The sequence below is a fragment of the Notamacropus eugenii genome, chromosome 4 (genome assembly GCF_028372415.1).
Source record: "Notamacropus eugenii isolate mMacEug1 chromosome 4, mMacEug1.pri_v2, whole genome shotgun sequence".
Taxonomy (NCBI): domain Eukaryota; kingdom Metazoa; phylum Chordata; class Mammalia; order Diprotodontia; family Macropodidae; genus Notamacropus; species Notamacropus eugenii.
The window spans coordinates 69,478,534-69,493,219 of NC_092875.1; the positions used below are offsets into that span (position 1 = coordinate 69,478,534).

The 14,686-nt window shown below is 47.3% G+C and overlaps 1 protein-coding gene across 2 annotated transcripts in view; it reads left to right on the plus strand.

Annotated features, from left to right (window-relative positions):
- Nucleotides 1–14,686, plus strand: part of FSTL3 (follistatin like 3) — a 32,068-nt gene that overhangs the window by 16,143 nt on the left and 1,239 nt on the right. Inside the window, exons 1-4 of one of the 2 annotated variants that reach the window (XM_072601734.1) lie at nt 3,329–3,575; nt 6,575–6,760; nt 13,729–13,944; nt 14,426–14,653. In XM_072601734.1, coding sequence (XP_072457835.1) covers nt 3,509–3,575; nt 6,575–6,760; nt 13,729–13,944; nt 14,426–14,653 — 697 coding nt within the window. In that variant the 5' untranslated portion in view covers nt 3,329–3,508. Of the gene's footprint in view, nt 1–3,328; nt 3,576–6,574; nt 6,761–13,728; nt 13,945–14,425; nt 14,654–14,686 lie in introns of those variants that run through there. The other variant, XM_072601735.1, reaches the window with a different exon arrangement.

Sequence of the window (14,686 nt, forward strand, 5' to 3'; positions counted from 1 at the left end):
GGTCAACCTGTCCTTTTGTATTTCCCAGATAGGGAAGGAGGGGGATCCATCGCAGGACTAGAAGGAAACAGGAGACAGCTGCTTAAGGGTAAAGGGAGGGAACAACCAGCCTCCCTCCCTCAACTCCTGTTTCATTCTAGTGAGAAAAGAAGGTCCCTGAGCCCTAGGTCTCCTCCCCACTGTCCTGGCTGGGTTTCTTTCTAGAGGAGGATTCACAGGCAACTCAGTATGGAGAGAAAGGTCAGGGAAGAAGAAAACATCTCCTTCCCCAAGGCTAGCTAGCCAGTCAGCCCGGAGTCTAGAATTCTGGCCCAGTGTCTAGGATTCAGTCTCAGATTCAGGGACTGACGTTATTGCTCAGACCCAGTGCCCAGGGTTCAAGCCTAGGATCAGGGGCTCAGATTGAGTAAAGAGGCTTAGGCCAAGTGCCTAGGGTTCAAGCCTAGGATCAGGGACTCAGATTGAGTAAAGAGGCTTAGGCCAAGTGCCCAGGGTTCAAGCCTAGGATCAGGGACTCAGATTGAGTAAAGAGGCTTAGGCCAAGTGCCCAGGGTTCAAGCCTAGGATCAGGGACTCAGGTTAAGTGTCCAGGGCTCAGCACAGGACTCTGGGGTTCAGTCTCAGTGACAGATGCTTAGGTTTCGTATCCAAGACTCAAGCTTAGTTATCCAAGGATGAGGCCCAAGTATCAGAACAGCTCAGGATAACTGGCTGAGGCCCCCTGGCTATGTCTCCTGACCATCTTCTTTAGGACTCAAACCCTTTCTATTCCAAACTCAGTAGAAAAGGGCCAACAAGTAGGTTCTGCCTCTCCCTACCTCTCTCCCCCCAGATCACTCCTAGGCACGAGTCCCCAGAACCCAGGACAGTGCTGGAGCAGGAGGGATAGAGATGAAGAGAGCCAAGGTCTCTGCCCTGGCCCAGACTGTGGCGCCAGCTCAGTGACCTCGGTCCAAGGCATGGGTCCAGGCCCTGAGAAAGGCCAGGCAGTCCAGATGGGAGCTAGATAGTGATGGGGGATGGGAGTTGGCCCACAAATGAGAGAATCTCTCTCTTCCTATCTAGGCCATGAAAGTGAGAAACTGTGTTTCTCTTCCATGTAAATAAAATCACCAGTTCCTAGACTTTTGGAGCTGGAGAATATGGAGTCCAGCCATCTCATTTTAAGGATGGGGAAATTGAGGCCCAGATAGGGTCCTGTCTTGAGTCACCCAGAAAGTAAGTCTGTCTCAGACTGTCTCCACTCTGGGTCTCTCTTTGCCTTCTCTGTCTCTCTCTCCTTCATATTTCCAACCCTTCTGTCTCTGTTTCTTTCTGTTCTATGTCTCTGTCCTTTCTACATCTCCATTTCTTTCTATCCTGTGTCTCTGTCTCTGCCTACTTTGTGTCTCTGTCTCTGCCTACTTTGTATCTCTGTTTCTTTCTGCTCTGCATCTCTCTCTGTCTTTTCCCAATCTGTGTCTCTGTTGTCTCTGCCGGGTCACACATATTGACTCAACCATCTCAAATTTCCAAACAGCTCCAGGCCCACAGGCCCTTCCCCGCAGGCTCAGACAGGGGTGTGTCCCCGCCAGTCCCCCTCTGGGCCCTACTCCAGCCCAGCCCCAGCCCCTGCCCCAGCCCAGGTCCCTCCTTCTCCATCCCTCCTTCCAAGGACAGTGGCTGGTGGCCTGTATTCTGGCCAGGACAGGAGGAAAGCACATATCTGGAGGACTGAATAAGTCTGCCTTCCTCAGGCTGGAGACCCAGAGGAGTGGGCGGTGGGGGGCCCAATGAGGGCCAGAAGGAAAAAGGGGCACGAGCCCCATCCCCTCCCCCAGTCCCTCCTCTCCCTCTGTCCCCTGGGATGAGGCCATGGAGTCTAGATGGGCATGGGAGATCCTCAAGAAGCCACAGACACACTCAGAAAGTCCCCAAACAACACACCAAGGCACCCATGAAATCACAAAAATGACAGACATCACACACTCTGTGCTGTCCCCTTCCTCTGGGACTTTGTCTGGGCTGGTTTCCCAAGTATGGAATGTGCTCTGTCCTCATCTCAGCCTCATGGAATCGATTTCCATACAAGGATCAGCTCAAGGTACTGCCGCCTCCAGGAAGCCTGTCTAGATTTTCTCTAACCACACCCCACCCCCATCCCATTGTCGGGGTTTGCTTCTTCCTCAAATTATCTTGTAGGTATTTATGTCTTTACACACTGGGACACACTCCCACACTGACCCACATCTGTGGCACACAGCAACACTAACAGACATATCCTCACGTGATCTCGCTGACATACATACGCAGTAACACTCACAATACATATCAGCCATACACACATGAGCTGTCTGTTTGGGAACTTGAGACAGTGAAGTCAACATGTGTGACCCAGCAGACATGATGGAAACACAGATTGTGGAGAGACAGAGGGGAGTAGGGGAGAGGGAGAGAGATAGAGAGGGAGGGAGGGAGGGAGGAAAGAGAGAGGGAGAGAGAGAGAAGGAGGGAGAGATATTGGGAGATAACACCAAGAGAGAGGACGGAGAGAGAAAACAGAGAGAGAGACTTAGACAGAAACAGAGAGTAGAAAGAAACCAAGACAGAATGGGCAGAGACAGAGGGCTCAGAGATTAAAAGATCATATATATACATATATATATACACACTATTACACACAGTAACCCTCTCACACTCAACAATACCAAGTACATTCATTCACACAGGTACGCAAAGTAACACACATAGACAGTTACATTCTGACATATACACTCACACTTGCGTGTGCACACCCATACGCGCAGTTACACTCATACAAAGATATACACAAGCACACATGAGCACTCAGATGCATAGAGAACCACACTTATACAATGTTAAATTCTCATGCTCACCCTAACACATACACACACACTGTGTCTCACAATCATACTTACACACACTCATCCTGATACGCACATACACGCATACTGCCCCACAAACCTATCCAAGAACATCCTTGTACACACACAGTTCCAATCTCACACACACACACTCACCCTCACACACACAGTGTCTCACAGTCACACCCACGCACACTCACCCTGATACACACATACACATACACACCACCCCACAGACCCATCCAAGAACATCCTCATACACACACAGTTCCAGTCTCACACACACTTACATACACACACTCACCCTTAAACACACACACAAACCGCCCCACAGACCCATCCAAGAACATCCTCGTACACACACAGTTCCAATCTTACACACACACACACTCGCACATACACTCACCCTCCCCCTGGCCCAGGCTCAGGCCCCGCCCACCCCTCCCTTGTTCCTCCACTGAGCAGGAGGGAAAAGTCTTTATATAGAGAGAGGCTGAAACTGGGGCTTTAAGTCAGCTCCACAGTCCTGGGGAGACGGCTGATCCCTGAGCCCCCCAACAGGCCCCGCCACCTGCGGGTGCCACCCCACCCTCCACCTGCTCCCTGCCCCTCAGGGTTCCGCGTTCTCCCCCACTCCTTTAGCCATGCCGCTGTGGTTCCTGCTCCTGGGGGTGCTCTCCTGGCCGACAGCCCAAGCCGAATCTGGCCAGGGTAAGTGAACTTCCCCCATCCCAGGTCGCTAACTCCCTTCTCTCTTACCCTCTCAGCCCCCAATCTGTAACCCCCTTGACCCCTTCGTCTTTCCAGCACCATGATCATACCATTCCCCTGGTTCCCTGACCATCCCATCCCCTGACTCCTAAACTCCTGGATATTAAATCCCTGGCTTCCAGATTCCCAAATCTTTGACTCCTAACTTTCCAGACCTAGACCTCCAATACCCTGGGTTCCTGGACTCCTGACCCCCTTGCCCAGACCTCTGATCATTCCATCCCCTTAATCCTCAGTCCCTCAATCTTATGGCTCCTAGAAGCCTAGGATACCTAATGCCCTGGACTTCCAAACTCTCATATCTTGGAACCCCAACACCTTGGCCCTAGAACCCCTAACATCTCACCCTGCCAGTTCCTTGACTCAATTGAACTTGAACCTTTGACCATTTCATTACCCAGTCTTGACACCTGAATTTCAGGCTACTAGATTCCTTGAGCTCCCAGCACTTTGGCTTCTAAACTCCCAAACCCTGGGCATTTGATGCCACAGAACCTTGATTTTCCAACATTGTGAATTCCCAAACTCCCTTGAATCCAGGCCGTTGATCATCATATTTCCCTGAACTTAGATACCTAATCCTTTGTCATTTAATGCCCTGGCCCCCGGAGCCCTCAGATCCCCAACATCATAGTCTCAAGAATCTTCAGATCCTGGGCCCCCAACACCCTGGACCCCCAGATCCCTGAGCCCCTCATAACCAGACTTCTGATACTCACCATCCCTAGGGACCCCAAAGCCCTAATCCTATCCCCCTAAAACCTTGACCCCAAACTGTAAGCCCCTGTCTCATCAATACTTTGAAACCCCCACACCTCAATACCCTCATACCCACACCTCTGGTGCATGACTATCCCCATGGATCCCAAATTTCTAATCCTTGGCCCCTCTTAACCTTAAACCCTAGATCCCTACCACCTTTACCAGTGGCCTCAAGCCTGTATTGCCTAACCCTAGAGCTCATTCCTCAGATTTGAGAGAGGAAAGCAGTCTGGCTTTATCAGAGGTGGACTATGGTGGGGTGGGAGATGAGCAGCTGGAGCAGCCCAGGATCCTGCCTGCCTACCTTTGTGGGACTATGGCTTCTCTATCAGGACTAATATGGATTTAGTCTGGCTCCTTGTCGACCGAGCTCCCCCCCATCCCTCACAGGCCCAGAAGGGGAGAAGATGCATAGAATATGGCGGCTAACGTCCTGGGATTGAGGGAAGGGAGAGAATAGGAGCTTGGCAAATTTCCTGCCCCACAACCAAGCCTTGGCAGCATTTTGAAAGTTGAGGCACTCCTGTGCCTCTATCTCCTTAGCCCCCTGGGTCTATTCAGCCCCTCATTTTCTCATACCTTTTCTTTGCTGTCCCTCCTCTCTTCTGGGAGCAGTTCAACTTCCTACCCCTATGATCAGGGGTTGGACATTAGGTCCTCTTCACCCAGGGGCTTCTACCCTCTGAATATAATCCAGCATCTCTGCCGCCTGGCCCTGTGCAAATCCTAGAAAAATGAGGGTCCCATCCTCTTGTAGGGCCAGGACCAGGATGGGCAATGAAAAACCATTCAGGACAATGGCATGTATCTTACCCCACTCCCTCCCAACAGATACATGAGAAAACTGAGGCTCAGTTATGGTCACATACTAACTCTCTAGGAAGAGTAAGAACTAGAACCCAGGTCTTCTGACTCCTATCAGGGCTCTTTCTGGACTCCATATTCTCTCCTTGGTATTATAAGGGACACTCCAGGTGCCCCCCAAAGACCAGGAGTAAGCTTCTTATTCCCAAGCTGGATAGTGGGATGGGTGGGGTGTGTTTTGCTAGAGTCTCCAGCCAAGAACTGTCTTTCTCATCCCTACCCGCACCCTATCCCCCAGTGACTGAAAGTCTACCCCCCCCCTCCAGGGCTCCCAGTGTGGTGACTGTACTGGGGAGACTCGTGAGCTCATGCTAGGGGAATGTTCCCGGAAGGCTTGGGTGACTAAGAGTTTGGGGGGGGCAGGAGGTGGGCAGGAGCACAGGCTGGGTGAGGAACTGGGATCTTGATCTGGGCTTGAATTGCATCCCCTAGACCTCAAGGCCCCTGCCCTAGCTTCAAGCTGTGGTCCTCAGACTCCCTCCCTCTTCCCCCCCTCCCCCAAACGACCCTGTTCTTACAGTGTTAGGAAACCGGTCCTAATCCTAGTCAAGGTCCCAGACCTGGCTCCGGCCTCGGGCAGATTCCTCCTGATTCAGGAGTGATTAAGTGATTTCTGAGTCCTGGGGAGATGAAGGAAAAGGTATATCCCTGAGCTCCATCAACTTCCTGTCCCAAAATGAGGTCTTAGGGAGGGAAGAGGTGTCCTCAGATACCTTGAGATCTTCAGAAAATAATGGTCCAAAAGAAGAGATTTGGGACATACGCAGGAGGCATATTAGATTGTGACATACATTAGTGATTAAAGGTAGGGGTTGTTTAGGCACTGGGGTGAAGTGACTTGCCCAGAGTCACACTGCTAATATGTGTACAAAGCTGGATTTGAACTCATGTCCTCCTGACTCCCGGGCCAGTGCTCTATCCATTGTGTCACCTCGCTGCCCCTTTATTTTAATTTTTTAATCCCTAGCACTTAGTACAATACCTGAAACACAGTAGGTACTTAGTGAATTTTAATTGACTGACTGACACAGGACTTGGGACTGATTGTCCTTGGTATTTCTTATCCTTTCCAAAGACTCTTGTTTACCCCCAAATCCTGGCTGGGCTGGGTTCTAATGCCCAGGCATTGAATTTGGAGTCAGAAGACCCAGATTTGAATTTCTGCTTTGTCACTCTACTGCCCACATCACCTTGGCCAAGTCCACTCCCTTCTCTAAGCCTTAGCTTCCCTGTCTGTAGTTGGACCATGTAGATGGTCTGTGAGGTCCCTTCCCAGTTCTAAATCCTCTGATCCCATGTCTCCTTGGCTTCAGGTGGTATCTGCTGGCTTCGCCAGGGCCGAGAGGCTCAGTGTAGCCTGATTCTGAGGGCAGGTGTGAGCTGGGAGGAGTGCTGCTCTGCCGGTAATGTAGACACCGCCTGGTCCAATTACACCCATCAAGGCAACAAGATCAGCCTGCTGGGCTTCCTGGGCCTGGTGACCTGTCACCCCTGCAAAGGTAGGAGCCCCTCGAGCCTGGCACTGCCCAGCTGTACCCCCATGGGAGGTAGAGTGGGGGAAGAGGGGGGTGGGCTCCAGCCTCCCAGATGTTGGAACCGGCAGCCGCCGAGGCTCAGTGGTTGGGGATGGTGATTAATCCCAGCTCTGCCTGGCTGGGTGGTCTCTGGGAAAACACTCTCCCTCTCTGGGCCCCCGCTCCTCCCTCCTTCCCTCCTGCCCTCCCTTCTCTGTTCCTGCTCACTTCCTATCTGGGGGTGGCTTTGGGGAATGGGGATAGAGGCAGGAGGGGAGGGGAAGAGGAAGGGGGGAGAACGCAGGTGGCTTTGGGATAAGACAGGGCCAAACTCCAGCTGGAGGTTTGAAGATGGATCCTCCAGGGTCCTCCAGGGCTGGGGATGGAGGTGGGGCAGGGAGGGGGGCATGGGCGGGGACTCGGCCTGTTGTTCTCTCTTTTCTCCAGTCCAAATCTAGACTGGGAGAGGCTCCAGCTGTGTGTGGCCAGACTCTGCCAGATGTGTGGGAGCTGGTGGCCAGGTGCAATCCACATGTGAGGAGCCACAGGCCCCTCCTCTCAGTCGGCCTCAGGAACCCTCAGGGAACTCAGAAGAGTGGGAGAGTGAGGCCCGAAGGACCCTGTCCTCCTCTCTGTTGGTGCAGGGGAAGGGGCCCTGGTGGGGAGTTTCAGTCCTAGCCAATATGACCTTTCCCTGCTAGGGTCCCCTATTTTCCCATCTCATGGCCCAGAGGCCACCTAGTTCAATGCCTTCTTCAGATGCAAAGAAAAGTGAACTCTGATTTGCTCAGGGTTACACAGTAAGTAGCAGAATAGAGATCTGAACCCAGTTCTTCTGACTAATGCCTATCCCGGACTGTCTAGGCTAAAGTGCAGTGGCAAAAGCTCCCGAATAGGAGTTAGGAGACCCAGGGACAAGTCCCATCTCCAATATTTACTTCACTTAACCCCAATTGCCTCATCCTGGGTCATCTCCAGTCATCCTGATGAATATCCGGTCACTGGATTCAGATGGCTCTGGAGGAGAAGTGAGGCTGGCAACCTGCACAGCCCTCCCTCACTCAAAACAAAATCAAAAGTGCAAGTCATGTCTTTATTTCTCTGATGGTATGGTCTTCTTTGGCAGTGAAGGACGAACACATACACTATCAGGTTGACCTTTGACAAATCACTTCACAACTATGTGCCTCAGTTTCCCCATCTGTAAAATATTGCTAATAATGGGCACCACAGAAATAGGGGTTTCAGTTATTGTTGAGTTTCCTTGCACCTAATAGGTACTTAATAAAGGTCGAATTAGATTAAATTGAATTTCAGTATGTACTGTCCTTAGTCCTAGGGACTGGGCACGTGGGGCTATGAGGATCTTTCACCTCTCAAAATGGGCAGGCAGGCAGGGAAATCGAAATAAAAAGGAGGGCACTGGTCTTCTCCTTTCTGACTCAGTTATCAGTCTGCCAGGCTTTCAGGGCCAAAATCAAGGGTCAGTCTCTATTCAGTCCGGTGAAACTGGAACAGAGAAACATTCCGTCCCTGGTTAGAGGCTGACCCCTGATCCTCACTGCCCCCTCCTTTAACCACAGAACTGCATAATCCAGTGCCCAGAGCAAAAAAACAAAACAAAACAAAAATCTGCCCCAGAATTATTTTTTGATTAATTAAGAGGTTTTGGTTTTTGTCTTTTTGTGGGAAATTTTTTGTTGTTTTGCGACATTAATTCAATATCATGAATTATGTTTCTCAGTATTTGCTGTTTGGCAGTATCCACCTTTTGTATTGTGTTGTAGACCAGGGGTGTGAACTTCAAATAGAGACAGGCCACTAAAGTACATAAAGATCCCTACGAATTTAGTTTGAAAATGTCATATTATCTCAGCTTTATTTTGTTTTTATGTATTTTTGTTAAATATTTCTCAATTATATTTTAATCTGATTCTGGCCATCTATCTATAGCCTGCTGGCTGCCTGTTTGACTGATATAGTCTGAAATAGACTGTCAATCAACAAACATTTATTAAGCACCTACTATGCATCAGATGGACAGCTATTAGTGAAGTGGATAGAATGTGGGGCCTAGAGGCAGGAAGACTCATATTCCAGAGTTCAAATCTGACTTCAGACATTTACTAGCTCCGTGACCCTGGGGAAGTCACTTAACCCTATTTGCCTCAGTTTCCCCATCTGTATGAACTGGAGAAGGAAATGGCAAACCACTCCTTTATCTTTGCTGAGAAAAACACCAAAAATGGGGTCATAGAGTCAGAAACAGCTGAAGAACGGCAATAGTGTTACTGGGCCCTGTGCTATGACCTGGGGTTACAAATAAAGGTAAAAAATGGCTTGCCTTTCTGTTTTCTGATCCAGACCGATACAATTTCATCAGTCCGGAGAAACTTCCAGTGTAGAAACTCTCTTCATCTGGACTCTGTCCAATGACAAGAAAACTAAGGCAAGTGGAGGTGAAGTGGCTTATTCAGGGTCACACAGCTAGTAAGTGTCTGAGATCACATTTGAACTCAGGTCTTCCTGACTCCTGACCCTTGCACCAGTTAGGTGCTTTGTAACACACTGACTGTCTGTCAGATTGCTTGAAAATATAGGGAAACAACTAGTTAGTTAACAAGGATTTATTAAGCATCTAACATATGTCAGGTATTTAAATACAAAAATAAAAGTGAAATGGTCTCTGCCCTGAAGAAATATATAACCTTTCCTGTGGCAGCCAGGTCTACTCTAAATTTATGTTATTCAATCTCAACCAAGCCCTCCCTTCAGCAAAGCAAAAAATTTAATTTCTAATTGATCCTAATTGATTCTAATTGATCCAGCCCCTTCTCCACCCACCCTCTCTCCTGAGTATTCTGCCTCACATTCACAGCCACCAAATTGAGACCATTTGGGGAGGGTTCCCTCTTCCCTGCTCCTCATCTCACATCATCCAAACATTCTCCTCCACCATTTCCTGCATCATTCCAGTCTTGGAAGGAGTGATGGCCCTTCCGCCGAGGCCAACCCCTGTACAAGCACTCTTGATCCCAACCTCTCCTGGAATTTCCAACAAACTGACCCAATTGTCATCATTAACCTCTTCTTATCTCCTGCTGCCTATAAACATGCCCAAGTCTCCTTAATCCTTAAACAATCCTTTCTTGATCTGACCATCTCTACTAGCTGTTGTCCTAAATCTCTTGGACCCTTCATGGCTAAACCCCTTAAAAGAGCTATCTATACTCACTGCCACCCTTTCCTCTCCTCTCTCTCTATTTGAAACCCTCAGCAAGCTGGCTTCCAGCTTGACCACCCAATTGAAATTGCCCTCTCCAGGGTTACTAATGACTTCTCGATTGCCAAATTGAATGACCTTGTCTTAACTTTCATCCTTCTTGACCTCTCTGCAGGATTTGACAAGGTCCATCACCTTCTTCTCCTATACTTCTCTATACTCTCACCTTTAGAGGTCTTTGTAACTCGGTTCCCTCCTGGCTCTCCAGTTATCTTTCTGATCACTCTTCAGTCTTCTTGGTTGGATCTTCCTCCAGGTCATGCCCACTAAACTTGGGTGTCCCTCAAGGCTCTGTCCTGGGCTTTCTTCTCTTTTTAATCTTATTTTATTATTTACTTTAAAACAAATATATTTTATTAAAATATTTTACTATATTTATTTTAGTGTTCAAATATTTAAAATATAATAAAATATTTTATTAAAATATTACAATAAAATACAATTTTATTTGAATATAAATAATTTTTTTAATTTTAAATTTTTATTTATTATTGTTAATCACAGTGATTTCATCAACTCCCGTAAGTTTAATGATCACTTCTAAGCATATGCCATATGTGTATATTCAGTTCTCATCTGAACTACAGTCACACATAGCCAACGGCTTCAGTGTCATCTTGAACCAGATGTACTATTTGTTATTTTTTCAGTCATGTCTGACTCTCTGTCACTCCATTTGGGGTTTTCTTGGCAAAGATACTGGAGTGGTTTGTCATTTCCTTCTCCAGCTTGTTTTACAGGTGGGGAAACTGAAGGAAATTAGGGTTAAGTGACTTGCTCAGTCACACAACTAGTAAGTGTTGAGGTCAGATTTGAACCCAGCAAGATGAGTCTTCCTGACTACAGGCCGAGCCCTCTATCTCTTGTGCCACCTGGCTGTGCCATAGATCAGACTCAACACATCCAAGAAAGAACTCACTGTCTTTCCCCTAAAACCTTCCACCCTTCCAAACTTCTTTATTATTGTTAAGGTATCACCATTCTCCCCATCACCTAGGCTCACAATTTTGTCATTCATAACTCCTCACTCTCATTCAACATATTGAAACCATTGCCAAATCTTGTCATTTCTACTTTATTAATAGCTAACATTTATTTTTAAATAATATATTATTTTCCCCCAATTACATGTTAAAACAATTTTTTAAAGTTTTGAGTTCCAAATTCTATGCTTTTACCCTTCTCTCCCTTCCCCCTTCCCTGTGACAGTAAGCAATTTGATATATGGTATATATGTGCAATCATGTAGAACATTGTCATATTATTCATTTTGTACAAGATGACAAATAAAGAAAGGTAAAAAATTAGTATGCTTCAGTCTGTATTCAGACAATACCAGTTCTTTTTCTGGAGGTGCATAGCATGTTCCATCAAATCCTTTGGGATTATCTTGTATCATTGTACATTGCTGAGAATGGTTAAGTCATTCACAATTCTTCATCCTACAATATTATTACTCTGTATAATGTCCTCTTGGTTCTACTTTCTTCACTTTGTATCAATTCATGTAAGTCTTTCCAGGTTTTTTCTGGAATTAACCAGCTTGTCATTCTTTTCCCTTTTTTTTTTGATCTCTGGGATATAGACCTAGCAGTGGTATTGCTCGGTCAAAGAGTATGCACAGTTTTATAGCTCTCTGGGCATAGTTCCTAATTATAACTAACATTTGTATTGCATTTACTGTGTGCCAAGCACTTTACAATTATTTCATTTGATCCTCACAACCTGTGAGGTAGGTATATTATCATCCTTGTTTTATAAATATGGAAACTGACACGAACAGGGTTAAGTGATTTGCTCAGTCACACTGTCAGTGTCTGAGGCTGAATTTGAATTCAAGTCTTCCTGACTCCAGGCTCAGGGCTCTATCCATTATATTACCTAGCTCTTCTCCCAAAACCACAACCTCACATCAGGCCCAATCCTCTCTCTCCAGAACTTTTGTAATCACCTTCCCACTGGTTTCCCTGCCTCGACTCTCCCTCCATCCGATCCATTCTCCACTCAGCTACCAAAATGATTTTTCTAAAGTTTAGGTCTGCCAATGTCACACCCCACCTCCCCCATGAACTCTCATGGCTCCGTTACCTCTAGGATCTGGCATTTCAAGCTCAGCATAATCTGGCTCCTTCCTACCTTTCAAGTGTTCTTATACTTGACTTCCTCCTATATGTCCCATGATCCATCTACATTGGCTTACTTCAGCCTGACCCTCCATGTCCCCTCTTTGCATTAGCTGTCCTCCATGCCGGGCATGCTCCATCCTCTCATTTCAGCCTGCTAGTTTCCCTTGCTTCCTTCAAGACTGAGCTAAAGTCTCACCTTCTGCAGGAGGCATTTCACCATCTTCCATGTCTCTTGTTCCCTCCTCCCCTAGAAATACGTTTTACCTACTCTATATATCTTACGTCTACCAATTTACATGTTGTCACTCCCATTGGAATGAGAATGTAAGCTCCAAACATGGCTAATATGGAAATGTATTTTCTGCATGACTTCCCATGTATGTTTGATATCAAATTGCTTACCTTCTGGAGAAAGGAGAAGGGGCAGGAGGGAGAGAGGATTTGGAACTCAAATATTTAAAGAATGGTTGTAAAAAATGTTTTTACAAGTAATTGGGAAATATTTAATTATATGTATTTAAACTATATATGCATGCACACATATATACATATGTGTATATGCCCCTTGAGAGCAAATACTGTTTTTGTCTGTCTTTATATCCCTAACACTTAGCAAAATAAATGCTTGTCTACTGAGAAAAGTAGATGTTGAGATAAACCTAGTGAAGACAACCTGGGTTTGAATACCAGCCTCATTGCTGTTTCTTCTTCTTGTTCAGTCATTTCAGTTGTGTCCAACTCTTCCTGATGCCCATTTGGGCTTTTCTTGGCAAAGGTACTAGAGTGGTTTGCTATTTCCTTCTCCAGCTTATTTTACAGATGAGGAAACTGAGGCAAACAAGGTTAAAGTGACTTGTCCAGGGTCACATAGCTGGTGTGTTCGAGGCCAGATTTGAACTAGTCTTCCTGACTCCAGACCTGGCACTCTATTCACTGGGCCCCTCAGCTGCTCCACTCCCAGCAGGTCCCTTAACCATTCCAAGCCTTAGTTCTCTCATCAATAAGATTGTGATAATGACACTTTTAGTACCTACCTGCCAAAGATGATATGAAGAGCAAATGAGATAAAACATATAAATGGCTTTACATATCTCAAAGCACCGTAGAAATGTCTGCTTTTAATCTTATTCTTTCATTTTGAGAAAGAAAGAGGGAGCTTCTTTGGGGAGATCCATCCTTTTAAAAGTTCACCTATTATTATTAGTCATTGGTTAGATTGTATTTCTCTATTGTATCTGTCTTTATAAAAGTATGTGTTACTAGATTAGCCATGATTTCTGGACTGTCAGTGAACGAGCAGCAGTGTGGAGTGGTGATTAGAAAGCTGACCCCTTGGGACTCTAAACAACTAAAGCTTGGATGTCAATTGCTAAAAATCAATGAAACTACAAGCTTGCTTGTGGTTTAAGATTATTCACAACATTAAATTATCTGTGGTTTGTTTCAGGCAGGATTTGAATATTATGTTTTTGTTTTTCAGTTTGGTGCACTAGGAGGGGCCATACTGGCTCTTCCAAGTTCACTGTGTCTCCTTCTGTCCCCAGAGACCTGTGACGGAGTGGACTGTGGTCCAGGCAAGGTGTGCAAGATGCACAGCGGCCGGCCCCACTGCGCTTGCGCCCCGGACTGCTCGGGACTTCCTATGCAGCTGCAAGTCTGTGGCTCTGATGGAGTCACCTACAGGGACGAGTGCGAACTGCGAACAATCAAGTGTCAGGGGCACCCAGACCTGGGCGTCATGTACCAGGGGCACTGCAAAAGTGAGAGACCAGTCTCATCGCTGCGCACTCACCTCTCTCACCTTATCCCTTCACAGAAAGCTCCATTCTCACTGAGACCCCTCCCCGCCCACCCCCGTGAAGTCAGGGAGGCGTCAGGGTGGATAAAGCGCTAGACCTGGAGTCCGGAAGACCCGAATTCAGATCCAGCCTCAAAACCCTGAATACTAGCTGTGTGTCCCTGGGCAAATCACACCACTTCTGTCTCAATTTTTGTCCTGGGGATAATTGCACCTACCTCCCAGAGTCATTGTAAGGATCGAAAGAAATATTTGTAAAGCACTTTTCAATCCTTAAAGTTATCCTTGTTAAGTCTGCCGTACTCTTCACTGAACCCCTGCACTCTTCCTCACTGACCTCCCATCCCCCCATTGTCCTCCCCTCCCCCTCCCTGAGCACTTATCACCTTACTTAGCCATCTCCTTCACTGACCCAACTCCTCGTATGCCTACTTCTCCCTCAGAGAGCTGCTCCCTCGTGGTGTGTCCAGGGACTCATACGTGCGTGGTGGACCAAACTGGCAGTGCCCACTGTGTCATCTGCCGCTCTGCCCCCTGCCCTGTGCCCTCGAGCCCCAACCAGCAGCTCTGTGGGAACAACAATGTCACCTACGCCTCTTCCTGCCACCTTCGTCAGGCCACCTGCTTCCTGGGCAGATCCATTGGCGTCCGGCACTCCGGGAGCTGCACAGGTAGGTTTCCTGGCCCGGGACTCAGGGTCGGGG